This window comes from Gorilla gorilla, chromosome 10 (assembly GCF_029281585.2).
Source record: "Gorilla gorilla gorilla isolate KB3781 chromosome 10, NHGRI_mGorGor1-v2.1_pri, whole genome shotgun sequence".
NCBI lineage: Eukaryota > Metazoa > Chordata > Mammalia > Primates > Hominidae > Gorilla > Gorilla gorilla.
The window spans coordinates 138,818,915-138,846,003 of NC_073234.2; the positions used below are offsets into that span (position 1 = coordinate 138,818,915).

The 27,089-nt window shown below is 51.7% G+C and overlaps 1 protein-coding gene across 4 annotated transcripts; it reads left to right on the forward strand.

The window, feature by feature from the left end:
- Positions 1-1,548: 1,548 nt before the first annotated feature.
- Positions 1,549-26,807, forward strand: KMT5A (lysine methyltransferase 5A). Of its 4 annotated transcripts, none has more exons than XM_031001046.3 (8): positions 1,550-1,635; positions 6,895-7,016; positions 8,093-8,249; positions 12,507-12,726; positions 13,771-13,858; positions 21,003-21,062; positions 22,318-22,508; positions 24,932-26,807. In XM_031001046.3, exons 1-8 carry the CDS (start codon positions 1,626-1,628, stop codon positions 25,140-25,142), a joined length of 1,059 nt encoding a protein of 352 aa, XP_030856906.2. In that variant the 5' UTR covers positions 1,550-1,625; the 3' UTR covers positions 25,143-26,807. The 4 variants fall into 4 exon arrangements, with proteins under 4 accessions (XP_055214294.1, XP_030856906.2, XP_030856907.2 ...); XM_055358317.2 differs by lacking the exon at positions 1,550-1,635 and adding an exon at positions 6,529-6,644; XM_055358319.2 differs by lacking the exon at positions 6,895-7,016 and having other exon boundaries at positions 1,549-1,635.
- The last annotated feature ends 282 nt before the right edge of the window (positions 26,808-27,089 follow it).

Below are 27,089 nucleotides of genomic sequence, written 5' to 3' on the forward strand. Positions count from 1 at the left end.
CCTTTTCAATTACCAAAGAGGCAGGATGGATTAGTGACTTCGTCCCACACCCCTGGGAGGGGCCCCAGGGAAGAGCAGTAGTAACTGGACGCCTTCCCTGAGTCCAAAGCAAAGACACTCTAGGACACCTGATTCTCTGGGAACATACTGACTGAGCCCCCTCTCCTAGAGGGGAACAGTGAATACTTGCTTCCCTGGGGTTAAGGTAGCCATTTAGTGTTTGAACAGTGGAGAGACTGACCCAGGCCCTGCAATTACATTGCTGGGTGACCTTGGGCAGCACGTAAGTGACCCGCTTCCTCTATTGCCCCATCTGTAAAATGGGTGGGTGTGAAGCATTAGGATCTTTGCGGTTGGAAGGACCGTCCCTACTGACCCAGTTAGTTGGTAGGAGTTGTGCCTGTGGGATTTTTTTTTTTTTTTTTTTTGAGACGGAGTCTCGTTCTGTCGCCCAGGCTGGAGTGCAGCGGCGTGATCTCGGCTCACTGCAAGCTCTGCCTCCCGGGTTCACGCCATTCTCCTGCCTCGGCCTCCCAGGTAGCTGGGACTACAGGCGCCCGCCACCACGCCCGGCTCATTTTTTTGTATTTTTAGTAGAGACGGGGTTTCACCGTGTTAGCCAGGATGGTCTCCTGACGTCGTAATCCACCCGCCTCGGCCTCCCAAAGTGCTGAGATTACAGGCGTGAGCCACCGCGCCCGGCCGGGTTTTGAATACTGGAATATTCAATAAACCTTTTTTTTTTTTTTTTTTTTTTTTTTGAGACAGTGTTTCGCTCTTGTTGCCCAGGCAATGGCGCGATCTCGGCTCACCGTAACCTCTGCCTCCCGAGTAGCTGGGATTACATGCTATTCTCCGGCCTCAGCCTCCCGAGTAGCTGGGATTACATGCATGCGACACCACGCCCGGCTAATTTTGTATTTTTAGTAGAGACTGGGTTTCTCTATATTGGTCAGGCTGGTCTCGAACCACTGACCTCAGGTGATCCGCCCGCCTCAGCCTCCCAAAGTGCTGGGATTACAGGCGTGAGCCACCGCGCCCGGCCAAAACCTTTCAAACCTGAGAATGAATGGATCGAACTGCTGGAGAGGTCGGTGTGCTGGAGTTGCTAAACTGCTGGGAGTTTCCCAGCTCTTAAGGGAAGATCGAGGGGTCAAAGGTCGGGTTCCGGTCAAGCCCACAGAGAACCGGAAGTCCCAGATCCGGTCGGCTCGGAGCCCAGGGCTCCAGCCGGGCTACTCACGCTCCGGAGGCGGAGCTTCAGCAGCGGGAGGGGGAGGAATCTGGGGCCTCCCAATGGCAGCTCGGGTGTCTTCCATCGCAGCCAATCAACGTCGGGCGACGGTCAAATTTAAACTCCTCTCCCACCTCCTCCGCCTGGACCTGTCGGGAAAGCGTTTGTAGTTATTGCGGCTGCTGGACACGCCCCGCCGCCGAAGAGGCGGGAGAAGGGCGGGGCCTTTCTCCGAGTTGGCCTATCACTACGGGCAGCCTGCGGAGAGGCGGGCGGCGGCGCCAATCGGGGCGAGCAGCTGGAGCCCGGCGGAGCAGTTGGCTGGAGTTGTTGCAACTTTTTTCGAAAGCTGGGTTTCCCGGGAGATCCCAGGCGGTGACAGAGTGGAGCCATGGCCAGAGGTATTTGCCCAAGCGGACGGCACCGGAGCGGCTGGGTCGGGGGTCGTGCTGGAGGGGTTGCCGGGGTGGAGGCAGCGGCTGCGGGGAGACGTCCTCCTCGGGTGGCTCGGGGCAAGCTTGGGGACCCGCGTTGGGGGAGAGGGGGTGCTGCTGCGGAACCCGCCGGCCACCCCCTGCGGCTCCAGATGCCCCCAGAAACTCCTCCCACTGCCGTGCTTCTGTTTCCCTTCTATGAAGTGAACACCTGCGGGCCTGCCTCTCCACGGCAGCAGATCCATATGTCAGAGCTCTTTGGAAACTAAAGCGCAGGGCACCTCCAGGGAATAGGTGTTATTGATAGAAGTGGGGCGGGGGCAGGAGTGAGGCTTCGCCCACTTTGGGGCCCTCTCTCTTTGGGAAAGGAGGTGATCCCGAGGCGAAGGCGCAGATCGATAACCTGCATATTGGGGTGTGCGTCAGGGTGGACACCGCAGCAGGCGCCTTTCCTCCCTCCCCACGTCCTGAGTCAGCTCTGCGCCGCTGGAGCGAAGGCCGGGCCCCGCTGGCCCACTTTGGGGTGAAACGGGTTCCTGGCATCTCGCGGGCGCGGTCGTTCGCCCCGCATCTGGTCAGGACTTCGCCCCCCGGTAGATGGCTTGGGTGGGCTTGTACAGTCCTGGGAGGCGATGCCCTGTCTGAAGTCCTCTGCATACTTAGTTGGCTGTCAGGACAGTCCCTCCCGGGTATGCGGCAAAGAGATCTCCAACCGCTTGGTCATTTCCAGCCACTGCGTCTCCTTCACGCCAAAGGGCCAAAAACTTGAGCGTGAAAGTTGACTAGAATTAGTATTAAAAAAAAAAAGTTTTGGTATTATATTTTTCTCAAAATTTCAAGGCTTCAAGTGTTAGTAGGAATTTGCTTTAGTGCAGTATGCTCCCTATAGCAATAATAATGAATAAAATAATGATTCATTCAGCAAATATATATTGGGTCCCTTTGTTTTCAGGCCCTGAAGTCAGTTGCATCATCTATTCTCCTAGCATCCCTAGAGGTTCTTTTGGGATAAGACTTACCCAGAGCCCGATGAAAAAATGAGGCATAGTAAACTTCAGGTTAAAGAGCTTCATCACCCAACTCTTGGAGAAAATTAATACTAATATTTGTCCTTAGAAAAGTGTTAAGCATCTAAAAGTATATTTAACATTATCTGACTAATTTATCTGACAAATTTTAATAAAACTATGCTTCCTGGGTTCATTTTTCTCATCACAGCAAAATCATTTAAACTACTTGTTTTAAAAGTAGTGCATTAATTAATCTATGAAGAAAACTAACCATCTATCATTGAAATACTTAAAATATGACTAAATAATAATTATGGCCAGGCACGGTGGCTCACACCTGTAATCCTAGCACTTTGGGAGGCCAAGGCGGGCAGATCACCTGAGGTCGGGAGTTCGAGACCAGCCTAACCAACATGGAGAAATCCCGTCTTTACTAAAAATACAAAATTAGCCGGGCATGGCAGCGCATGCCTGTAATCCCCACTACTTGGGAGGCTGAGGTAAGGAGAATTGCCTGAACCTGGAAGGTGGAGCTTGCAGTGAGCCGAGATTACGTCACCGCACTCCAGCATGGGCAACAGAGCAAGACTCCATCTCAAAAAAACAAACAAGAACAATAACAAAATAATAATAATTACCACTGAGGGCCAGGCACTTTATTAACTCAATTGATCTTTACAAATTGTTATTCTCATTTTTTGGAAGAGGAAGCCTGAAGTCCAAACTTGCTGTCCAGACTCTAGCTTGGCTGGGTCTTTGCTTGTGCCACCCAACCTCCCTTACTTACCCAAAGCGAAGATAATGTTTGTCAGCTCCTCCCATGGCCAGCTTACAAATCACCTATGTAATTATTAGTTATTGATTCTCACTGTCTCACTTGACCCCCAAATTAGTAGTTACCTGTTTCTTAGGCTTTACTGCCCTTGCAAGCTATTAAATTGGATATCTAGATTTAGATTTTTTTTTTGAGACAGAGTCTCTCTCTGTCGCCCAGGCTGGAGTACAGTGGAGTGATTTCAGCCTGCTTCACCCTCCCTCTCCTGTGTTCAAGTGATTCTTGTGCCTCAGCTTCCCAAGTAGCTGAGATTACAGGCACCTGTCACCACACCCAGCTAATTTTTGTATTTTTAGTAGAGACGGGGTTTTGCCATGTTGGCCAGGCTAGTCTTGAACTCCTGACCTCAGGTTATCTGCCCGCCTCGGCCTCCCAAAGTGCTGGGATTACAGGCAAAAGCCACCATGCCTGGCCAATATTTAGAATTGTAAATACCAAATCATTTACAGCACTTCAAATGAACAGTCTTTTTCTTCTAGAAAATTGGGCTTTGAACTTGCAATTCACTTTGAGAGCCCTGCTGGGTCACAGAAACAAACTGGTCAGATGCCAGGCAACACCTCACTCATTTTGAAGTTTTATAAGCATGCAAATATTTACAACCCCAATATATTAGTCTCAGGGGTCAGTCCACCTACCTTTCACTATTTCTACTGCCATTGTTGAATGGTCTCTTGGTTGGTTGCCCTCCTCATTTTGCCATCTTCAGTTCATTAACCCTTAGCACCTGGTGGGAGGTCTCCAAAAATATAGACCTTTTTTTTTGGGAGACAGAGTCTCACTCTGCCACCCAGGATAGAGTGCAGTGGCACAATCTTGGCTCACTGCAAACTCCGCCCCCCTGGGTTCAAGTGACTCTCCTGCCTCAGCCTCCCAAGTAGCTGGGATTACAGGCATGCGCAACCACGCCAAGCTAATTTTTGTATTTTTAGTAGAGACAGGGTTTCGCCATGTTGGCCAGGGTGGTCTCAAACTCCTGATTTCAGGTGATTTGCCCTCCTCTGCCTCCCAAGGTGCTGGGATTACAGGTGTGAGCCACTACGCCCAGCCGGTGTATTTGTTATATACGTATAAACTTGCGGAGAAAGGACTGTTTTGAAACTTAAATTGAATGATCTGTATTTACGTCTTCTAGATACTGGAGCTGCAGAATTGAGAGGAATAGGTGCTAGACTTGTAATGTGTCCCCTGCAATTGGGGGCTCAAATGCAGAGAAAGCTATGACCATGAGTGGGGCGTGAGGTGTGGCTCGGTATATTAGAATGTGAAATGGACAAGATTATCTATGTGGGTGCTTCCTGCTCCAAAACCATGATTCTCATGGCAGTTAAGCTGCAAAACTTCTCTGCCTTGCAGAAATAGAAGATGCTTTCAAATGGCTCAACCTGGTTATCAGAGTGTCACTTTCGAATCCTCTTTCACCCTCTGGGTAATCTTTTGGATATTCAACTGTAGTAGGCTCTGCAGAGGGCATAGGCAGAGTACCTAGCCCACTGGAGTTAGTGGTTGGGCTGGAGACCCGGCCTTGAAGGATGCTAAAGCATGAGCTGATTTGGGAGGGATTGTCTGAGCAGTGACCTGTCACCACCTAATCCTACTCAGTCTTATCCGTTCCAATGGGAGGCGAGGGAGGCTAGGTGGGAGGATGGCTACAAACAGCCATTTGCTTATCTGTGGATGTTGGAAGGTGCTCTGGTGGATTATGGAATTCAAGGTTCTTGGTTTTTACCCATGAGGACACTGAGGCCCAGACTGGGGAAGTGACTTGGCGATGGTCACAAAACATCTCTGGGCAGATGCAGGGAAATAAGTCCAGCCCCTGAATCCCAGGCCATGGGCCAGGCTGCAGGAGCTGGATGCCTTGAAGTATCTTGTTTGCATCTATGACTTTGCACAAATACGTGAATCTGGCTGTGGGCCCTCAAGCCTTAATGGCCACAGAGTAGTGGTGCAGGGCAGTGAGCTATGCTGAAACAGCCACCAGAGTGACGGGAACCTCGTCTGTCTTTGGGGGCATTTTCTCACGGCGGGATAGGAGAACAAGGTGACGTGTTAAACCCTTCTGCAATACCATTTGCTCCTCCCAAACTCCATTTCCTCATCTGTAACCAGGAAGGGTAGTGGCTGGGAGGGCAAGGCCCTGGGGTCAGTTGGCTGGGGCTGAAAACCCATCTAGTTCTGAGAACTTGGCCAAGCTCCTCACTTTCTCCATCTGTTGAAAAGAGATAATAATGGTGTCTACCTTTGCAGGGCTGCTGTGAGGTTTCAATGAGATAACGGCAAGAGACTCGCCCAGGAAACCGATCATTATAACCCCTGGCTCTGTCTCCCCAGGGCTTCCTACCGGTCAGGTACAGCCCTTCTGGGTTTGACACCTGGCCCCATCACTTCCTAGTTCTGTGGCCCGGGACAAACCCCTGCACATCCCTTGAGTCACAGTGTCACCATTGTAAGCTGGGATGCCGACAGGACCTAGCCCCGTGGGCGTGCGGGGAGGATTCAATGCCTGTGAAACTCTCGGTGGGCACAGCGCCGGGCACACCCGAGGGCTTGGCCTGGCGCGTTCACCGCTGCTGATTTCGCCTGGCACAGACCGGGTTCCCAAAATATCCGCAGAGCCAGCGGAAAAAGGAGCCGGGCGGGCTGGCGGGAGGGCGGGCGGGAGCCTGGGCTGTCATGACGGTGTTTCCCACCCCTTCCTCCGCGAGTGGCTGAGGCCGCGCGAGAGGGGGCGCGCCCGAGCCGGGATTCGCCGCGCCCGCCCGCCCGCCCTCCGGAGCGGCCTGGCGGCGCCGCCCCTACCAGCCCCCTCCCCGGGCCGGGCGCCGGACGGTGGGCGGCTGCGAGCGGGCGGGCGGGCTGCGGAGGACGCGCCGCCTGCGCCTCCCTCCCTGCGTGCCTCGCCCCGGGCGGCCCGGGGCTGCCGCGGTGCGCGGGTGCCGGGCCCTGCCTCGCCGGCCATGGGGGAAGGGGGCGCCGTGGGGCGCCGCCGGCCCTTCCCCGGGGCGCCGCGGCGGCGCTGGTGGCGGCGGCAGCAGCAGCAGCAGCGGCAGCGGCAGCGGTGGTGGCCGGGCCGCGGCGGCGGCGGCGAGGGCGCGGGGCGCGCCGCCATGGGCCTGGCCGGGCTGCAGGTGGGTGTGTCGGGCCCGGCCGCGCGGGGGGCGGGCGGCGCGCGGGGCCTGGCCGGGCCGGGCGGCGGGAGGGCGACGCGGGCTCCGGCCCGGCCCTCCCGGCTGCGCGGGCGGCTCACCAGAGCCAGGGCCTCGAAATATGGCTGCGGCGGGAGGCGCCGTCGCGGCGCCCGGCCCGGGCGGCTCCGCTCCCCGCCCCGCCGCGCCCTGAGCGCCCCCTCCCCCGCTTCCCCCGGGTCCCCCTCTCCAGGCAGGAAGATGTCCAAGCCCCGCGCGGTGGAGGCGGCGGCGGCGGCGGCGGCGGTGGCAGCGACGGCCCCGGGCCCGGAGATGGTGGAGCGGAGGGGCCCGGGGAGGCCCCGCACCGACGGGGTAAGCAGGCACCCTCCCCGCACCCCTGCGGCGCGCCCGCCGGGCCGGGGCCGCGAGCACATGGGCGACCCCGGGTACCCGCCCGGGGCGCCCGGCCGGGCCGCTTCCTTTGCTGCCGCCTGGCTGGGAGTGGCGCCCACACGGCTCCGCCATGAGCCTGGCGGTGTTTGACCTCGGAAAAGTTTGACTGCGCCTTCATGGCGTCTCCGCAGCCCAAGACCCTACTTCCCCGGAAGTGGTCGCGGTCCCAGGCTGTGCGGGGCCTGCGCGGGCCCCTCGGAGAGGTCACGGGTCTCACCGCCTCGGTGTTGAATGGTCCCCGAGGCGGCGAGGGCCCGGCGTTGCTTCTGGGGACGCCCTCCTCCGTCTGTACTTACTCAGAGGAGGGGCCCCACGCCCAGAGACGCCCGCAGTGACCTGAACTGCCCCACCGCCCCGTCCACTCTCTTACTGACGCCCAGGTGCGGCTTGCGACAAAGTGGCCGCCCCGAATGCGCTGGCTGTGGCCCCTGCTCTTCCCAGCTTCCCCAGTCACCCTGAGAGAAGTCCTCCTGTCGCAGCCCTGGGAGGCTGCGGGGCTGCAGTGATTTGAGAGGGGTCAGGCTGCGGCACTCATGGGGCTCTGGCTGTGCTGACAGGCCCTCCAGCCGCCCTCAGCACCAAGTGGTTAATCAGGTTCCCCGGGGCGTGTTTCTGTGCTGAGTCCCTGAGGCTCCTGCCAGGGGAGTGAACTCCTAAAGATAGCCTAGCTCTTCACATGCCCAGGTCCTTTTGACCTCCCTGTTGCGGGTAGGCTGTCTCCTTCCTATATAGACCTTGGGTTGCAGCCGACTCTCCTGCTGGCCAGCTGTCCCCTTAGTGATTTAGAGACCAGCGCGTTCAGGAAACGTTTCACGGGACCTGGGATTCTAAACCTGCCAGTGCTCTCCTGAGACAACGGGGGCTGGCATCCCCTGGTAGCCCAGTTTTTGAAAAACGGTGTTGTCTGATTTTCATCTTTTGTATTCCTCCTCCTCGTGAATGCTCTAGGATCTTCTTCTTCAAGCCTCTTTCAGAATATGCTTTTGTCTTTTTAGGAGAACGTATTTACCGGGCAGTCAAAGATCTATTCCTACATGAGCCCGAACAAATGCTCTGGAATGCGTTTCCCCCTTCAGGAAGAGAACTCAGTTACACATCACGAAGTCAAATGCCAGGGGAAACCATTAGCCGGAATCTACAGGAAACGAGAAGGTAAGCTTTTGAAATGGCCTCGTTCTGATCCCAGCTGGTCGGGTTGCAGAAGCCTCTGTCCTCTGCAAGAATGCACATATATATTTATCCAACCTTTTCAGTCTCAGATTCGAGAGGTTTGAGCCATGTTCTGTCTTGCTGCTGAAAGAATGGCTTGTCCCAGGGTGTGTGCCCTGTAGGTCTGACAGGTTCTCCCTGCTTTCACAAGAGTTAGCATATCCTTCAAGCTTGATTGTCTTGCTTAGTTGCAAAAATAACATACCTGACCCACAATTAGAGAGGCTCACAAGTGCTGAAAGTGCAGAAGTCATGAATTCAGGTTGTACAGACCAGGCGATTGCAGACCTAACTAATGTGTTCGTGTAGGGAACTGACTTCCTTCCCTTTTATGAGCTGGCCTTGACCCCATTTCTTTTTCTTTTTTTGAGACGGATTTCCGCTCTCGTCCCTCAGGCTGAAGTGCAATGGCACGATCTCAGCTCACTGCAACCTCCGCCTCCTGGGCTCAAGCGATTCTCCTGCCGCAGCCTCCCGAGTAACTGGGATTACAAGCGGCCGCCACCACGCCCAGCTAATTTTTGTATTTTTGGTAGAGACGGCATTTCACCGTGTTGGCCAGACTGGTCTCAAACTCCTGACCTCAGGTGATCCACCTGCCTTGGCCTCCCAAAATGTTGGGATTACAGGCATGAGCCACCGCGCCTAGCTGCCTTGACCCCATTTCTAGAGTTTCTTGCCACTCAAGCATTTGGTGTTAGTTTCTGAAGCAGCATCCTATGCAATGAGATTTGGAGTTAAAATGTTAAACCCGAAAATACAGGGTTAATGAAAACGGTCTGGTCTTGCAAAACAGACTGAAACCTCTTAGACATCTTGCTCTAATCCAAATATTCCCTTTCAAAGCTGCAGTGGGGAGTGTCAGCTTTCCCCAATTCACCATGCTCTCTTCTAATTAAAACTTGTTTGAAAGAAGCAGAGCCTCTGGCTGCCAGCAGCTCCGTACAAGGAAGCCTTGTGTTCGCTAACAGAAAGTGTCATAAATGACGATTTGGCATGAACTCTAGGCCGGATCTGAGAACCAGGGCTGGGCAAGCCCTGAACTGGGGACAGGAGCCCACCCTGTGCTTGATCTCCCCTGGTACACAGGGCAATATTCTTTTATTTGATCTTCAGATGACTTGGGTTCCAATCTTAAGTTTGCCACCTGAAAGAAGGAGGCTTAGATAGGTTGCTGCTCTCTTCTGAGCCTCTGTTTTCTCATCTGTAAATGGGGAGAGAGGAGTCTGACCTCACACACACAGGACTGTTTTGAAGGGTGGTTGCAGCGTGGATGCCAAAGGGCTTTGTGGTGGACTCCATGTGCCAGCTCTTCACCCCTGGACTGCCAGCTCATCCCTGGACCTGTGGCACTTAGAATTCCTGCCCACAGGGTTGGGGAGAGGCGCTGTCTATAAATGGTAGTTGCCCGGACTCTAGTCCTTTAAAATAGGGCAGTCTATACATTGTACCAAATGGTGGCCTGGTATACAAGCTAGTGTATTTGGCTCATGGTTTTACTAAATGGCCATGATTAGAATTTTGGGTCAGAGTCCGGGCATGGTGGCTCGGGTTTGTAATTCCAGTACTTTGGTAGGCCAAGGCAGGAGGATTGCTTGAGCCCAGGAGTTTGAGACCAGCCTGGGCAACATAGTGAGGCCTCATCTCTACAAAAATGAAAATAAAAAAAATTAGCCTGGCATGGTGGCATGCATCTGTAGTCCCAGCTGCTTGGGAGGCTAAGGCGGGAGGATCCCTAGCACCCAGGAGTTTAAAGCTGCAGTGAGCTATGATCATGCCACTGCACTCCAGCGTGGGGAACAGACAGAAACCCCATCTCTAATATAAAAATAAAAAGAATTTAGGTCAGCTGGACTTTGGAGACCCCAAGGTCCAGGCTCTGGTCCTTGATTCTGCTGTGATACAGACTGAGTGACAGATGATGTTCACGGGCACCACACACTCCTGGGCCTGATGTCCTGGCTTTAATTCTCTCTGATTTCACCCAGGAAGGTGTGTAGAGGAGGAAGAAAGATCTGGATGGTTTTAATGGTTTTTGTTTGTTTTTTTTGAGACAGAATCTCGCTCTGTCTTACAGTCTGGAGTGCAGTGGTGCATCTCGGCTCACTGCAACCTCCATCTCCCGGGTTCAAGCAATTATCCTGCCTCAACCTCCCAAGTAGCTGAGATTACAGGTGCCCGCCATCACGCTCGGCTAATTTTTTGTATTTTCAGTAGAGATGGGGTTTCACCATGTTGGCCAGGCTGGTCTTGAACTCCTGACCTCTGGTGGCCCACCCGCCTTGGCCTCCCAAAGTGCTGGGATTACAGGTGGAGTCACTGTGCCCGGCCTAATGTATTTATTTATTTTTCTGTTTTGTTTATCTAGATATAGTTAATATATCATAACGTTCATTTTAAAGCATATGAGTCGGTGGTTTTTAGTATATTCACAGAGTTGTGCAACCATTACCACGGTCTAATTCCAGAATGTTTCCATCACCCCAGAAAGGTACCCATTAGGCGTCACCTTCGATTCCCCATCCCTCTAGTCCAAGGTAACCATTAAAGTACTTTCTGTTTCTGTGGATTTGCCTGTTCTGGACATTTCATATGGATGGAATCACAAAATACGTAGCCTTTTGTGTCTGGCTTCTTTCACTGAGCATCATGTTTTCAAGGTTCATCCGCGGTGTAATAAGTGTCAGTGCTTCACTCCTGTTTTTTATTTTTGAGAAGGAGTCTCTCTCTCTCACCCAGGCTGGAGTGCAATGGTGCAATCTTGGCTCACTGCAACCTCTGCCTCCCAGGTTCAAGCTATTCTCCTACCTCAGCCTCCCAAATAGCTGGGATTATAGGCGCACACCACCACGCTTGGCTAATGTTTTTATATTTTTAGTAGAGATGGGGTTTTACCATCTTGGCCAGGCTGGTCTCGAACTCCTGACCTCAGGGGAGCCACCCTGCCCAGCCCTTCATTCCTTTTTATGGCTGGATAATACTCCCTTTTGTGGATAGGCTACATTTTGTTTATTCATCTGTTGATGGACATTTGGGTTGTTTCCAGTTTTTGGCTATTACAAATAAGCTGTTACGTTCCTGCATAGATTTTTTTGGGGACATATGTTTTTAATTCTCTGGAATAGATGCCTAGGAGTGAAATTGCTGGGTCATATGGTAACTCTGTGTTTAACTTTTTGGGAAAATGTCAAACTGTTTCTAAAGTGGCTGCACCATTTTATATCTGTGAGCAGCGTACTATTTACTTAATTTTTTTTCTGTTTTTTTTTTGAGACAGAGTCTCACTCTTTCGCCCAGGCTGGAGTGCAATGGCATGATTTTAGCTCACTGCAACCTCCGTCTCCCAGGTTCAAGCAGTTCTCCTGCCTCAGCCTCCCGACTAGCTGGGATTACAAGTGTCCGCCAGTACACTTGGCTGATTTTTGTATTTTTAGTAGAGATGGGGTTTACCATGTTGGCCAGGCTGCTCTTGAACTCCCGACCTCAGGTGATCCACCCACCTCGGCCTCCCAAAGTGCTGGGATTACAGGCAGGAGCCACCGTGTCCAGCCTATTTACTTAGTTATTTAAAAGTAAAACATTTTTTAAAAAGGTAAGCAGTTTTCCAACACTGGCACTCCACAAGTGTTTTAAGTGACAGATCATTGCAGTGTGTCTCCCGATACCCAGGCCAGTCTGCTGGGGCACCATGCTGAGAACTGCTGTGAACCTGGGGCTTCAACCCCACTAGAAGGGGACCTTCTTTTTCTTCAGAGTCTGAAATGAAGGGTGCCAGGCAGCTCTTGGGGAAGAGTTTCTGCTTTGTCACCTTACTCCTGTCCCCTAATGCTGTCCCAGCCTTCAGGAATGGAGCTTTTGATCTGAGTCTGCAACCTGATTCCTGAAAGCTATTGATCAAGCGCCCTTGCCAGCGTCTCCGTCTCTGGTGCTTCTGCCTCACAGGCTCTCTATCTCCCACGTCAAGACGCAAAAGCCTAAAACCTCTGCCCAGTGTCTTGGTCAAAAAATCGAGCTGGAGCTAGGCACTCCCCCTGTCATAGCCCATAGCGGACACAGGGCTTAACAGGCCAAGGGCACTCCTGCCTGACAAACCCAGGATCCTGTCTTCTCAAAGCTTGTCTTAGAATGCAGCTGGTCGTCTGGAAATTGAGAGACAGAGTACAGAATAAACCCCTGTCTTTCCCCCACCTCCGCCTGCAGAGAAAAGAAATGCTGGGAACGCAGTACGGAGCGCCATGAAGTCCGAGGAACAGAAGATCAAAGACGCCAGGAGAGGTCCCCTGGTACCTTTTCCAAACCAAAAATCTGAAGCAGCAGAACCTCCAAAAACTCCACCCTCATCTTGTGATTCCACCAATGCAGCCATCGCCAAGCAAGCCCTGAAAAAGCCCATCAAGGGCAAACAGGCCCCCCGAAAAAAGTAAGTGCCCCCTTCAGTCCTCTTCCTAACATGGAGCAGTTTGGTTCCTCTGACGCCAGGGAAGCCTGCTCAGGTGCCTATGGGGGTTCAGTGGCCACCTCTCAGCCTCTCTCACGTCAGAGACTCAGATGCCCCAAGTCATCAGCAGGGATGCCACTGTTTGTCAGTTTCTGGATCTGGCATGGGTCCAGAGTTCAAGAGCCTCTCTTTCCTCCCCTCCTCACCCACCCCAGCATAAGCAGCCTTTGTTTTTTAAATTTATTTTTTTGTTTGTCTTTTTTGGTGATTGGTGTTTTGTGTTTTTTTTTTTTTTTTTTTTGAGACAGAGTCTCTTGTTGCCCAGGCTGGAGTGCAATAGTGCGATCTCAGCTCACTGCAAACACCACCTCCTGGGTTCAAGCGATTCTCTTGCCTCAGCCTCCTGAGTAACTGGGATTACAGGTGCATGCCACCATGTCCCGCTTATTTTTGTATTTTTATTAGAGACAGGGTTTCACCATGTTGGTCAGGCTGGTCTCAAACTCCTGACCTTGTGATCTGCCTGCCTCAGCCTCCCAAAGTCCTGGGATTACAGACGTGAACCACCATGCCCGACTGTTGTGTTTTTTGAGACAGGGTCTTATTCTGTTATCCAGGCTGGAGTGCAGTAGCTCACTGCAGCCTCAACCTCTCAGGACCAAGTGATCCTCCTACTTCAGCCTCCCGAGTAGTTGGGACCATAGGTGTGCACCACCATGCCCGGCTAATTTCTTTCCTTTTTTTAGAGATGGGGTTTTGCTGTGTTGCCTGGGTTGGTCTTGAACTCCTGGGCTCAAGTGATCCTCCCTCCTCAGCCTCCCAGAGTGTTGGCATTACAGGCATGAGGCACTGCGCCCAGCCAGCAGCCCGTCTTTGAAACTCCTCTGAGGCCCTCATGGGCAGGTGACTGAGTGACCCGCAGGCTCCAGTGGACAAAGGTGTTTAAGTGACATCATCTCCAAGGAGCTGTGTGCCTCCAGGTTTTCAGTCCTGATATTTATTTTCTCCTCTTCCCCTCTTACCCAGAGCTCAAGGAAAAACGCAACAGAATCGCAAACTTACGGATTTCTACCCTGTCCGAAGGAGCTCCAGGAAGAGCAAAGCCGAGCTGCAGGTAGTCACGTGCTTTAAATTCCAGTTTGTGGAGGGGCAGGGTGGCCCACCAGGCAGTGCGTGGCGTGTGAATATGTGTGTGTGTCCTCAGCCTTGTTTTCGTCATCTTGGGGCAAGTCTCTTGGCCCCTCTGGACTTGGTTTTCTCCTGGATCTATCGGGGATCCTCACAAAGCTTGTCCTGCCTTTCTGCTGGGGTCACTGCAGGGCTTGGTTAAGACACTTGTGTGAAGGAACCTTGTGACTTGTAGCATGTGGCAGGGAAAGCCAGGCGCGACTCTGAAGGTGGATTTTCCAGGACTTGTTGGCAGAGCCATTGGGAGCCTGGGACTGTGGGAAAGGCTGCCTGTTCTTTCAGAGGCTTTTCTTGTCTGTTTTCTGGAAGTTTCCATGTTGTGGCCCAGGGTGTTAAACAGCAGTGGCTTGGAGCCACTTGCTGGTTGCGTAGCCTCGGGCCAGTCACTTACCCTGTCCATGCCTTGGCTCTCCAGTCTGTAAAATGGTACAATAATGTAGTACCTGCTAGAGCTGTGGTGAGCATTCAATAAATGTGGTCATGCAAGAGGAACCCTTAGAACCATGCTTGGCACTCAGTAAGTGCCAGCTAACTGTTACTATCGCCACCCCTGCTTCCTCAGTGTTGTCACTCCCGTCTGCTCTTTCCCACACTGCTACCATGCTAGGAGCCTGCAGACCAGTGAGCAGCACTGGCTGGAAGGCCAGCTGGCCTATGCGGGCCTCCGCTGCCATGTTTGCAGAGGGTTGAGCTATGCGGCAGGCAGTCAATATTTGCTGCAGTGAGGTGTGGTTATTGCCTTTCTGTGAAGGAAACCCAGGGCATGGCAGGTCCCTCTGCTCTTCCCCCTCAGGGACACCTGGGGCTGCCCCTCTGCTCTCCCTCACCCCCACAGTGACCACTGGGTTGGGAGAGGTGCTCAGGATTGCATCCTACACAGAGAGGTGGGGACCCCGGCTTTGGCAGTTTCAGCATTTCAGCCCTCATGCGGACTCCTTCAGCGTTCTTGATGTTAAATGCGCAGATACACAGTGGTCTAGTATTCTTTCTCTTTTTCTTTTAATTGATGAAGCTTCATTTAAAAAAATTTTTAAAAAAGGTCCATTTTCTTCCCCACAGAGAGCAGCTTTGGTTTTATTGCCTGAAAAAGGCAATGTCTTTCAGCCAAGAATGAGCTGTTTAAAACATTTGTCGGCAGTGGGAGGCTGTGCTAGGTCACTTTTTTTTTTTTTTTTGAGGTGGAGTTTTGCTCTTGTTGCCCAGGCTGGAGTGCAATGGCGTGATCTTAACTCACCGCAACCTCCATCTCTTGGGTTCAAGTGATTCTCTTGTCTCAGCCTCCTGAGTAGGTGGGACTACAGGCATTCGCCACCACGCCCAGCTAATTTTGTATTTTTTTTTTTAGTGGAGATTGGATTTGTCCATGTTGGTCAGGCTGGTCTCGAACTCTCGACCTCGGGTGATACACCCACCTCAGCCTCCCAAAGTGCTGGGATTACAGACCACCGTGCCCGGCCTGCTAGGTCACTCTTAAAGACAGCACTGGGCCAGGTGCAGTGGCTCACACCTGTAATCCTAGCACTTTGGGAGGCCCAGGTGAGTGGATCATCTGAGGTCAGGAGTTTGAGACCAGCCTGGCCAACATGGTGAAACCTTGTCTCTACTAAAATACAAAAATTAGCCAGGTATGATGGCAGGTGCCTGTAATCCCAGCTACTCGGGAGGCTGAGTTGGGAGAATCACTTGAACCCAGGAGACGGTGGTTGCAGTGAGCTGAGATCGTGCCACCGCACTCCATCTTGGGTGGCTGAGCAAGACTCCGTCTCACAAAAAAAAAAAAAAAAAAAAAAAGACAGCACTGCAGACGGTGAGGTGGTGCCAGGCCACAGAATCCCAGACACCTCCCAGCCAGGGTTGGAGCTGCGGTGTGCCCACACACAGGGCCTCTGCTGAGCGTCCACCAAGGGCTGCTGTGGACTTTAGGGTAGGGGGAGCCGAGTTGGCCTTGTTAATAAGAAGCAAGAGTTTGTGCTGGGCAGAGTGAAGGCTGCGATGGGACAGGATGCAGGTCTGCTAAATCTTGCAGCAGATGAGCAGAAGGGAAGAACACACTTGCTTCCCTAAAGCACAGTCTGCAAACACAAGAAAGCTCGCCCTGTTCCTGGACCAGGAGCTGTGCTGTGCCCCCCACTGTTTGTGTTGGCTCTGCTGAGTGCAGCCATGCAAGCTGTTGTTGGCCAGGGCAGGGAGGCCATAGCTGGCCGGGATGACGTGGCTAGAGCTGGTCAGGGTGGAATATTTTCTGACTGCACAGATAAAGCCCAAGAACGGGACAGCTGGGGCTCATCGGAAGGGTGGGGTCAGTCCTGACCTGACTGCCATGTTGGGCCCAGGCTGTGGATCCAGGAGGGTGGGGCATAATACAGCCTGTTGTTGGCCAGATGATCTGGGGTGAAACTGCAATTCAGAGCCTCTTATATACCTCCACTGAGGCTGAAGACAGCAGCCAGGGCGGGCCTAGCGCCAGGGCGTGGGTCCTGGGCAACAGGGTGGGATCAGGGCTGCTGGGTTTGGACACAAGGTGGGCCTTGGAGAGATGCCCTATCCACCAAGTGCTTCACTGCAGGGGCCCCTTGGCCGGCCAGCCTGGCTGTGGGTGGGGTGGCAGCCAGCAGCGGGGCAGGGACCATGCCTCTTGGCAATGGCTGGGCTTCCTCATGCCCAGCTCGAACCCAGGGCCAGATGTGCAAGCAGCCTGTTGATTCCGCTTGGGAAGGTCCCCTCCTTCCTGGTCACAGGCGCTCCTCAACTGCCCTAGTTCCAACCTTGTATCCCTCCCACTCCATCTCCTTCTAGGCCCATCTGTGGGTTCCTGCCAGAAGTCCCTTTAGAAAACCCAGGGCTGGTTGTTTGCAGGCCCCAAATTCCAGGCCTTTGGGAGACTCAGCCTCCCTGGCTTTGTGCCGGGGCATCTGGCCGGGTCCCAGCTTCCCTCTGCGCATCTCCTACCTGCCGTGTTTGGTCCCAGCAGAAAAACCCCCATTCCACTACCCCGGTCTTCCCATGATCACTCCCGTTTACACGGGCCCCCGTACTTCTCAGCACTCTCTGCACACTTGCAATGAATGGGTCACACAGCAAGGTGGTTGTGTGTGTGATGGTGGTGGTGTTGCTTTGAGGGCCTGCTGTGTGCACTGTTCTAGACCAGGAGATTCCACAGTAAACCAGACCAGCCCATAGGGCTTGTTTTCGAATGGGGAGTAATTAACAACAAAAAAGACACCAGCTACTTAGGAGGCTGAGGTGGGAGGATTACTTGAGAGCAGAAGTTCAGTACCAACCTGGGCAACATTGTGAGACCCCATCTTTTGTGGGTTTTTTGTTGTTTTGTTTTTTTTGAGACAGAGTCTCACACTGTCACCTGGCCTGGAGTGCAATGGCGCGATCTTGGCTCACTGCAGCCTCCACCTCCCGGGTTCAAGTGATTCTCCTGCCTCAGTCTCCTGAGTACCTGGGATTACAGGCGCCCACCACCACGCCCAGCTAATTTTGTATTTTCAGTAGAGACAGGGTTTCACTGCGTTGGCCCGGCTGGTCTCAAACGCCTGACCTCATGATCCACTTGCCTCGGCCTCCCAAAGTGTTGGGATTACAGGCGTGAGCCACTGAGCCCGGCCGTGAGACCTCATCTTAAAAAATAATTAAAAAGGCCTCCCAAGTAGCTGGGACTACAGGTGCCCGCCACCACGCCTGGCTAATTTTTGGTGTTTTTAGTAGAGACGGGGTTTCACCGTGTTAGCCAGGATGGTCTTGATCTCCTGACCTTGTGATCCGCCCGCCTCGGCCTCCCAAAGTGCTGGGATTACAGGCGTGAGCCACTGCGCCCAGCCAAAAAGTTTTTAAAATGTTTTTATTTTGCAATTTTTTTTTTTTGAGACAGAGTCTCACCCTGTAGCCCGCGCTGGAGTGCAATGGTGCGATCTCGGCTCACTGCAACCTCTACCTCCCAGGTTCAAGCAATTCTCCTGCCTCAGCCTCCCAAGTAGCTGGGATTATAGGCGCTTCCCACCACGCCCAGCTGAGTTTTGTGTTTTTAGTAGAGACAGGGTTTCACGATGTTGGTCAGGCTGGCCTCAAACTCCTGACCTTGTGATCCACCCACCTCGGCCTCCCAAAGTGCTAGGATTACAGATGTGAGCCACTGCGCCTGGCCAATAATTTTAATTTTATAGAAAAGTTGCAAAGATAATACAGAGAGTTCCCCAGACTCCTTACCCATCTTCTCTCACTTAAGTTACTGTGGTGAATTTGTCACAGCTAAGTAACAACCGACATTGGTATATTACTGTTGGTTGAAGTTTTTTTTTGTTTTTCATTTTTTGTTTTGAGACAAGGTCTCACTCTTTTGCCCAGGCTGGAGTACAGTGGCATGATTATGGCTTACTAACCTCTGCCTCCTGGCCTCAGACTCCCAAGTAGCTTGGATTACAAGTGTGCACCACTATGCCCGGTTGATTTTTGTATTTTTAGTAGAGACAGGGTTTCGTCATGTTGGCCAGGCTGGTCTCGAACTCCTGACCTCAGGTGATCCACCTGCCTCGGCCTCCCAAATTGCTGGGATTACAGGCATGAGCCACTGCACCTGACCAAGTTTTTTTTTTTTTTTTTTTTTTAAATCTATTCCACCAATATGTATCTTTCTTTTTCTTTTTCTTTTTTTTTTTTGAGATGGAGTCTTGCTCTGTCGCCAAGGCCGGAGTGCAGTGGCGTGATCTCGGCTCACTGCAAGCTCCGCCTCCCAGGCTCACACCATTCTCCTGCCTCAGCCTTCCGAGTAGCTGGGACTACAGGTGCCCACCACCACGCCCGGCTAATTTTTTGTATTTTTAGTAGAGATGGGGTTTCACCGTGTTAGCCAGGATGGTCTCAATCTCCTGACCTCGTGATCCGCCCGCCTTGGCCTCCCAAAGTGCTGGGATTACAGGCGTATATCTTTCTTTTTTTTTAACCTTCTTGACCCTTATCTTTCATATCTTTTAAGTGGAACATTTAGTCCATTTATGTTTAAGGTTAATATTGATATGTGAGGTTTTGTTAGGTGTATTACTATTAAATAAGTTTATGGGAAGGTTTTTTTTGTTTTTTGTTTCTTTTTGAGATGGAGTCTTGCTCTGTCTCCCAGGCTGGAGTGCAGTGGTGCGATCTTGGCCTACTGCAAACTCCACCTCCTGGGTTCAAGCGATTCTCCTGCCTCGGCCTCCTGAGTAGCCGGGATTACAGGTGTGTACCACCATGCCCAGCTAATTTTTGTGTTTTTAGTAGAGACGGGGTTTCGCCATGTTGGCCAGGCTGGTCTCAAACTCCTAACCTCAAGTGATCCACCCACCTCAGCCTCCCAAAGTGCTGGGATAACAGACGTGAGCCGCCATGCCTGATCATGTTTTCTGTTTTTTTTAAGACAGGGTCTCACTCTGTTGCCCAGGCTGGAGTGCAGTGTCTCAGTCATGGCTCACTGCAGCCTCAACCTCCTGGGCTCCAGCAATCCTCCTCCTTCCTCAGCCTCTAGAGTAGCTGGGACCAAAGGTGTACGCCACCACACCTAGCTTATTTATTTTTTGTAGGGACAGGGTCTGGATCTGTTGCTTAGGCTGGTCTCTAACTCCTGTCCTTAAGCGATCCTTCCTCCTGGTTTTCCTGAAGTGTTGGGATTACAGGAGAGAGCCACCGCCCCTGGCCTCATTTACATTTTAAAAGACCCCTCTGGCTACCTTGTGGAGAACTGAGTGTTCCCTGGGGTCAGAGTGAAAGCCTGGTGACTAGCGAGGGGGCCGGGGGCCGTGGCTGGGCTGCAGGGCCACAGTGGGAATGGAGATGGAGAGGAGGTGGCAGGATTTGGGACTGTCCTTGAGGTTACTCATTCACCATTGTTCCCAGCACAGACTGCAGCGCCTGGCACATTGCAGGTGTGGATTGAGTGCCTGGAAAAGCTGCAAGCTGGTTTGGGCCTCTGTGTAGGGGGAAAGGGCTGAGCTCGGCAGTTGGTGTCAGGCTCCTGACACGTGTCATCTGGTTTGGTGAAAGTCTATGCTGTCAAGACATGCTGGTTTGGGGTGAGCCACACTGGTTTGGAGCTTCCGATCTGTCTTCATTTGGTTCCCTTTTGCTCCGTAGTATCTGTGCAATGGCAGAGCAGTAGAACCCAGGGTTAGGGATGGAGGTAGGTGCAGGAGGGGTGGCCTTAGAGGAGAGGTGGATCCGGGGGTGCCCCCTCCCAGTTCTCTGTTCAGGGCTGTATTGACCCTCAGGATTGGAGGCCCTCTTCTCATCCATGGTGGTGGCCTCCATACAGGTGAATCTCAGCGATCCTAAACAGAAGTATGAGCCATCAGACCAGAGCCATGTGGACTGCGTGTGTCCCATCCAAAGGGCACAGCCTCTGATCTGCTGTACCCGATTTTCTTTTTTCTTTTTTTTTTTTCTTTTTTAAGACGGAGTCTTGCTGTGTCGCCCAGGCTGGAGTGAAGTAGCACAATCTTGGCTCACTGCAACCTCCACCTCCCAGGTTCAAGTGATTCTCCTGCCTCAGCCCCCCGAGTAGCTGGGACTACAGGCTCCTACCACACCTGGCTAATTTTTGTATCTTTAATAGAGACAGGGTTTTACCTATTTGCCAGGCTGGTCTCGAACTCGTGACCTTACGATCCGCCCGCCTTGGCCTCCCAAAGTGTTGCGATTACAGGTGTGTCCACCGCGCCTGGCCCACTGTACCTGATTTTCTGTGAAGTCAGAGGCCTGATTTTCAGATGTGGGCAAGTTGGACGTTTTTTAACATGCTGCATGGGCAACAGAACATATCTACGAGCCCCATTCTGTTCTTGGGTCGCCACTGTTTCCCTCCTGATCCAGTTGAACCCCAGGTGACAGATCTTCCACAACAGATGGGTGATGAGAAAAGGAGGGATACTTGGGGGCTTTGCCATCACTGGGGACCCATCATCCCCAGTGATGCCAAATGAGGCCGATTGTGGCCCGGTGGGCATGGCCTGGGCAATCAGGGCTCAAGACCATCAAGCTACCCACGATGGGCCTAGGAGAAGATACTGATGCTGTTTTTCTTTCTCTCTGCCCAGTCTGAAGAAAGGAAAAGAATAGATGAATTGATTGAAAGTGGGAAGGAAGAAGGAATGAAGGTAAGGGGCTGCTGTGCTTGCTGCATCATAGCTAAAGCTGGAAGAGCTCACCTTCCCTGGTCCCGTGGCTGAGAGTGGCCACCATGTGGCTTTAACCTTCTAATGGCCATGGTGACCAGGCAGACTCTATTAGGTTGTCAAAGAGCCAAATACCAAAAGTTGTTAAGGAAATGTCTTATGAAGGAAACATAAATGGGCTTTGTATATAAATGTTATCCAGGGGAAGCTTTTCTTAGAAATTGTGGTTAAACAATTCAGTGGCTTTTTGTACATTCACAATGCAATGCAACCATCATCCCTGTCTAATTTCAGAATTTTTTCATCCTCCCAAATGGAAACCCTTACCCATTACTTATCACTGCCCACCATCCCCACCTCTCCCCTGCCCAGCCCCTGGCAGCCACTCAGCTGCTTTCTGTCTCAGTGGAGTTGCTCTTCTGGGCACTTCATATAAATCGGATTATACAATATGTAGCTGATGCCCAGGGAAACTTTTAAAAGGAGAAACTAATATATTTTTAAACTGTTTTCCTAGATAATGACAATGCCCAAGAAATGTGCTTTTCTCTTACTGTATTTCAAGCACACTCAGTTTGGGCGAGAGGAGAAGTACTCTCTACAGTGGGGTTCAGATGGGCCTAGACTAGGGCTCAGGGTTCAGAAAGCTTCCACTTCCACCCACCACCTAGGGGGATTCCAGCTTAAGTCCTGGGCCCCTCCAGCAACCCCATTCAACTCCATGTAGAACAGAGTGAGGAGACACAGGAGAGAAATTGTGGAATGAGGTAGAGACCCAGAACACTGGGCGTGCTGTTCGCCTAGGAAGGCATAGCGCACAGCCCCTAGACAGAGAAACCAGGTGTGTGGATTTGAGCTGTGTCACTGCCTAGCTGTGTGGCCTCAGACACGTGGTTGTGCCTCTTTAAGCCTCAGTTTCCTCATCTACAAAATGGGGCAATCTCCACCTAGCAGATCTCTCACGAGCTCTGATGTAACTGCTTTGCAGATGAGCACCAAGGAACCACGTTTGTGGAGTGAGGGAACGTTCTAGAGCTGGCCTGTAGTGATGGTTGCACAGCTGTATACACTTCATAAAACCCATCAACCTGTACATGTAAAGTGAGTGAATTTTATGACATAGCTCAGTACAGCTGTTAAAGACTGGGGTAAGCCCCCAGCTCCCCGGAGACCTGCTGTGCACAGTGGCATCCATTGCTATTATGAACCAACACCCTCTCTTATCACCTTCTGACAGATTGACCTCATCGATGGCAAAGGCAGGGGTGTGATTGCCACCAAGCAGTTCTCCCGGGGTGACTTTGTGGTGGAATACCACGGGGACCTCATCGAGATCACCGACGCCAAGAAACGGGAGGCTCTGTATGCACAGGACCCTTCCACGGGCTGCTACATGTACTATTTTCAGTATCTGAGCAAAACCTACTGGTGAGTCCACTGTTGCTTAGAGTGGCTTTTCTGTCCTCTAGGCAGTGAGGAGAGGCCAAAGGGCCAGGAACTCCTGATTCTGTTTGGTGGCCAGTCTTCTGGTTTTGTTGTTGTTGACTTTTTTTTTTTTTATTTTTTGAGATGGAGTCTTGCTCTGTTGCCCAGGCTGGAGTGCAGTGGTGTGATCTCGGCTCACTGCAACCTCCTCTCAGGCTCAAAGAATTCTCCTCCCTCAGCCTCCAGAGTAGCCCAGCTAATTTTTTTTTCTGTATTTTTAGTAGAGGTGGAGTTTTGCCACATTGGCCAAGCTGGTCTTGAACTCCTGACCTCAGACGATCCACCCGCCTTGGCCTTCCAAAGTGCTGGGATTACAGGTGTGAGCCACTGCACTCGGGCTGTTGTTGCCTTTTTTCAAAGCTGTGATGCAATTATCGCCTGCTTCCCTTTTTTTTTTTTTTTTTTTTTTGAGTCTCGATCTGTCGCCCAAGCTGGAGTGCAGTGGCACAATCTTGGCTCACTGCAACCTCCACCTCCCGGGTTCAAGATATTCTGCCTCAGTCTCCAACGTAACTGGGATTACAGGTGTGCGTCACCACGCCCAGCTAATTCTTATATATTTTTTTAGTAGAGACAGGGTTTCATTATGTTGGCCAGGCTGGTCTGACCTCATATGGTCTGCCTGCCTCAGCCTCCCAAAGTTCTGGGATTACAGGTGTGAGTCACTGCGCCTGGCCCCAGCTTCCCTTTTTTTTTTTTTTTTTCTTTTGAGATGGAGTCTCGTTCTGTCGCCCAGGCTGGAGTGCAGTGACGCAATCTTGGCTTACTGCAACCTCCACCTCCCAGGTTCAAGCGATTCTCCTGCCTCAGCCTCCTGAGTAGCTGGGACTACACGCACATGCCACCATGCCCGGCTAATTTTTTGTATTTTTAGTAGAGATGGAGTTTCACTGTGTTAGCCAGGATGGTCTCGATCTCCTAACCTTGTGACCTGCCCACCTTGGCCTCCCAAAGTGCTGGGATTACAGGCATGAGCCACTGTGTCTGGCCCCAGCTTCCCATTTTTAATCTTTGGAATTGGAGCTGTCCTGGATGTTATCTCATCCAAGGGGAGAAGTGGGCTAGTCACATGAAAACCTGTTAAGCAGCTCACCTGGCTCTCCTTCAGGGCATTTGGCCAGAGCAGCTCTGGAAATCACTAATTGATCTTGCCTGGCTAGGACCAGTGGAGTTGAATTTTTTATTTTTTATTTTATTTTATTTTTTTGAGATGGAGTTTCACTCTTGTTGTCCAGGCAGGAGTGCAGTGGCACGATCTTGGCTCACTGCAACTTCCACTTCCGAAGTTGAAGCAATTCTCCTGCCTCAGCCTCCCAAGTAACTGGGATTACAGGCATGCGCCACCACGCCCAGCTAATTTTGTATTTTTAGCACAGACAGGGTTTCACCATGGTGGCCAGGCTGGTTTTGAAATCCTGACCTCAGGTAATCCACCCGCCTCAGCCTCCGAAAGTGCTGGGATTACAGGCATGAGCCACCGTGCCCGGCGGGGTTGATTTTTTTAATCCATTTATTTTGTGAAACTCTACCATTTCCTCCTGTGCCTCCATAAAGAGCCCTTTGGGTCCTACCCCATCCCCCCACCCAGGGCCTGTGCAGGCTCTCAAAAATAGCTTTGTGGGCCGAGCGTGGTAGCTCATGCCTGTGATCCCAGCACTTTGGGTGGCCGAGGTGGATGGATCTTGAAGGTCAGGAGCTCCAGACCAACATGGCAAAACCCCGTCTCTACTAAAAATACAAAAAAATTAGCCTGGCATGGTGGCACACGCTTCTAATCCCAGCGACTCAGGAGGCTGAGGCAGAATTGCCTTACCCTGGGAGGCAGAGGTTGCAGTGAGCTGAGATCGTGCCACTGCACTCCAGCCTGGGCGACAGAGCGACGAGACTCCTTCTCAAAAAAAAAATTAAAAAAAAAATGCTTTGCAAATTGAGCCAGGCCTGGTGGCTCATGCTTGTAATCTCAAAAACTCAGGAGGCCAAGGCCAGAGGATCACTGGAGCCCAGGAGTTGGAGACCAGCCTGAGCAATATAGGGAGACCTTGTCTCTACAGAAACAATTAAAAATTAGCCTGATGTGGTGGCATGTACCTGTGGTCAAAGCTACTCGGGAGGCTGAGGTAGGAGGATGACTTGAGCCCGGGAGGTGGAGGCTGCAGTGAGCCGTGATCGTGCCACTGCACTCCAGCCTGGGTGACGGAGCGAGACCCCCTCTAAAAAGGAAAAAGAAAATAGCTTTATGAATTGAATCTTTCCAAAACACATGGCTTTAAATCAGTATCCCACCAGAGCTGAGCACAAGTGTGACTCTCTCCAGGTTGAAAAGCCTCTTTATCCATTTAATCCTCTCTGGCCCTCCTTCCCTCCAGCGTGGATGCAACTAGAGAGACAAATCGCCTAGGAAGACTGATCAATCACAGCAAATGTGGGAACTGCCAAACCAAACTGCACGACATTGACGGCGTACCTCACCTCATCCTCATCGCCTCCCGAGACATCGCGGCTGGGGAGGAGCTCCTGTATGACTATGGGGACCGCAGCAAGGCTTCCATTGAAGCCCACCCGTGGCTGAAGCATTAACCGGTGGGCCCTGTGCCCTCCCCGCCCCACTTTCCCTTCTTCAAAGGACAAAGTGCCCTCAAAGGGAATTGAATTTTTTTTTTTACACACTTAATCTTAGTGGATTACTTCAGATGTTTTTAAAAAGTATATTAAGATGCCTTTTCACTGTAGTATTTAAATATCTGTTACAGGTTTCCAAGGTGGACTTGAACAGATGGCCTTATATTACCAAAACTTTTATATTCTAGTTGTTTTTGTACTTTTTTTGCATACAAGCCGAACGTTTGTGCTTCCCGTGCATGCAGTCAAAGACTCAGCACAGGTTTTAGAGGAAATAGTCAAACATGAACTAGGAAGCCAGGTGAGTCTCCTTTCTCCAGTGGAAGAGCCGGGACCTTCCCCCTGCACCCCCGACATCCAGGGACGGGGTGTGAGGAAGACGCTGCCTCCCAATGGCCTGGACGGGATGTTTCCAAGCTCTTGTTCTCCTAATGTCTCAACAGGCGCTCACTGAAGTGTATGAATATTTTTTAAAAAGATTTTTGCAGTAAGCTAGTCTTCCCCTCTGCTTTCTCGAAAGCTTACTGAGCCCTGGGCCCCAAGCACGGGCCAGGCATAGATTTCCTCTTCCACAAGCTGCCACTTTTCTGGGCACCTTGAAGCATCAGGGCGCGAAATCAAACTAGATGTGGGCAGGGAGAGTGTTGCTTACCTGCCTTGCTGGGGCAGGGTTTCCTGAAACTGGGTTAATTCTTTATAGAAATGTGAACACTGAATTTATTTTAAAAAATAATAATAAAAATTAAAAAAAATTAAAAATAAATTAAAAAAAAAAAACCACAGAAAACAACTTACATGTATATAGGTCTTGAAGTGAGTGAAGTGGCTGCTTTTTTTTTTTTTTTTTTTGCTTTTTTTTGCTTTTTGTAGAAGAGATTGAGAATGGTACTCTAATCAAAAATAAAGTTTTGTAGTGGGACCAGAAATTACTTACCTGACATCCACCCCCATTCCCCCTCATCCTGCTGGGGTTGAAAGTTCCATACCTGCTGTCGAGGCCTTGTGTTTGTCAGACACCCAGTGTCCTCCTGCAAGGACGCAACTGTGAGCTGAGGTGTGAGCCTAGGAGCCCAGGACCCCTGACCCCGGCCACTGCTGCCAGCCTCAGAAAGGCAGCCAGGTGTGCAGGGGAGCACGCAGGGCCCGGCAGCCCCCAGGAATCAAGGATAGGGCTAAGGTTTTCACCTTAACTGTGAAGGCAGGAGGAATAGGTGGCTGCTTCCTCCCGCCCTTCACAGAACTGATTCTCACACACTGTCCCTTCAGTCCAGGGGGCTGGGGCTCAGGAGCCATGACCTGGTGTCTCCTGCCCACCCTGGTCCCAGGTAAATGTGAATGGAGACAGGTATGAGAACTTGTCCTCGTCTTTGATTCCCCCCTAACCCCACCTCGGGCCTCACGACGGTGCTACCTAAGAAAGTCTTCCCTCCCCACCCCCCTGCTAGCCTGGTCAGTGGTCAGCAAATTGGAAGAGGATCCGATGGGAGTGTAAATGTGAGACACAATGTCTTGATTATACCTGTTTGTGGTTTAGCTTTGTATTTAAACAAGGAAATAAACTTGAAAATTATTTGTCATCATAAAAATGAAACAAATTAAAATATTTATTGCCAGGCAAGGCCACCTGTGTGTCTTTCTGTTTTTACAATTTGACTGTGTCACACCAGCATGTCTAAGCTTTGGTAAGCATCCTCCTGGGGAACCAGAAAAGCTTACTGACGTGATTTTGAGCGTGTTTCCCAGAACTCTGAGCTCTTTCGTTTCCTCATCTGTATACTGGGGACCATAGGGTATGTGAAGATTAAAAGTTAATGCTTTTTTTTTTTTTTTTTTTTTTTGAGACAGTCTCACTCTGTTACCTAGGCTGGAGTTCAGTGGGGCAATCTCAGCTCACTGCAGCCTCCA

What these genes read in the sequence shown, in the direction of transcription:
- KMT5A (XM_031001047.3), top strand. Translation starts at nt 6,474, where the DNA reads ATGGGGGAAGGGGGCGCCGTGGGGCGCCGCCGGCCCTTCCCCGGGGCG. An exon ending in AAACAGGCCCCCCGAAAAAA is followed by an intron (nt 12,727 to 13,770) that starts GTAAGTGCCCCC and finishes CCTCTTACCCAG; the next exon opens with AGCTCAAGGAAAAACGCAAC. An exon ending in GGAAGGAAGAAGGAATGAAG is followed by an intron (nt 21,063 to 22,317) that starts GTAAGGGGCTGC and finishes ACCTTCTGACAG; the next exon opens with ATTGACCTCATCGATGGCAA.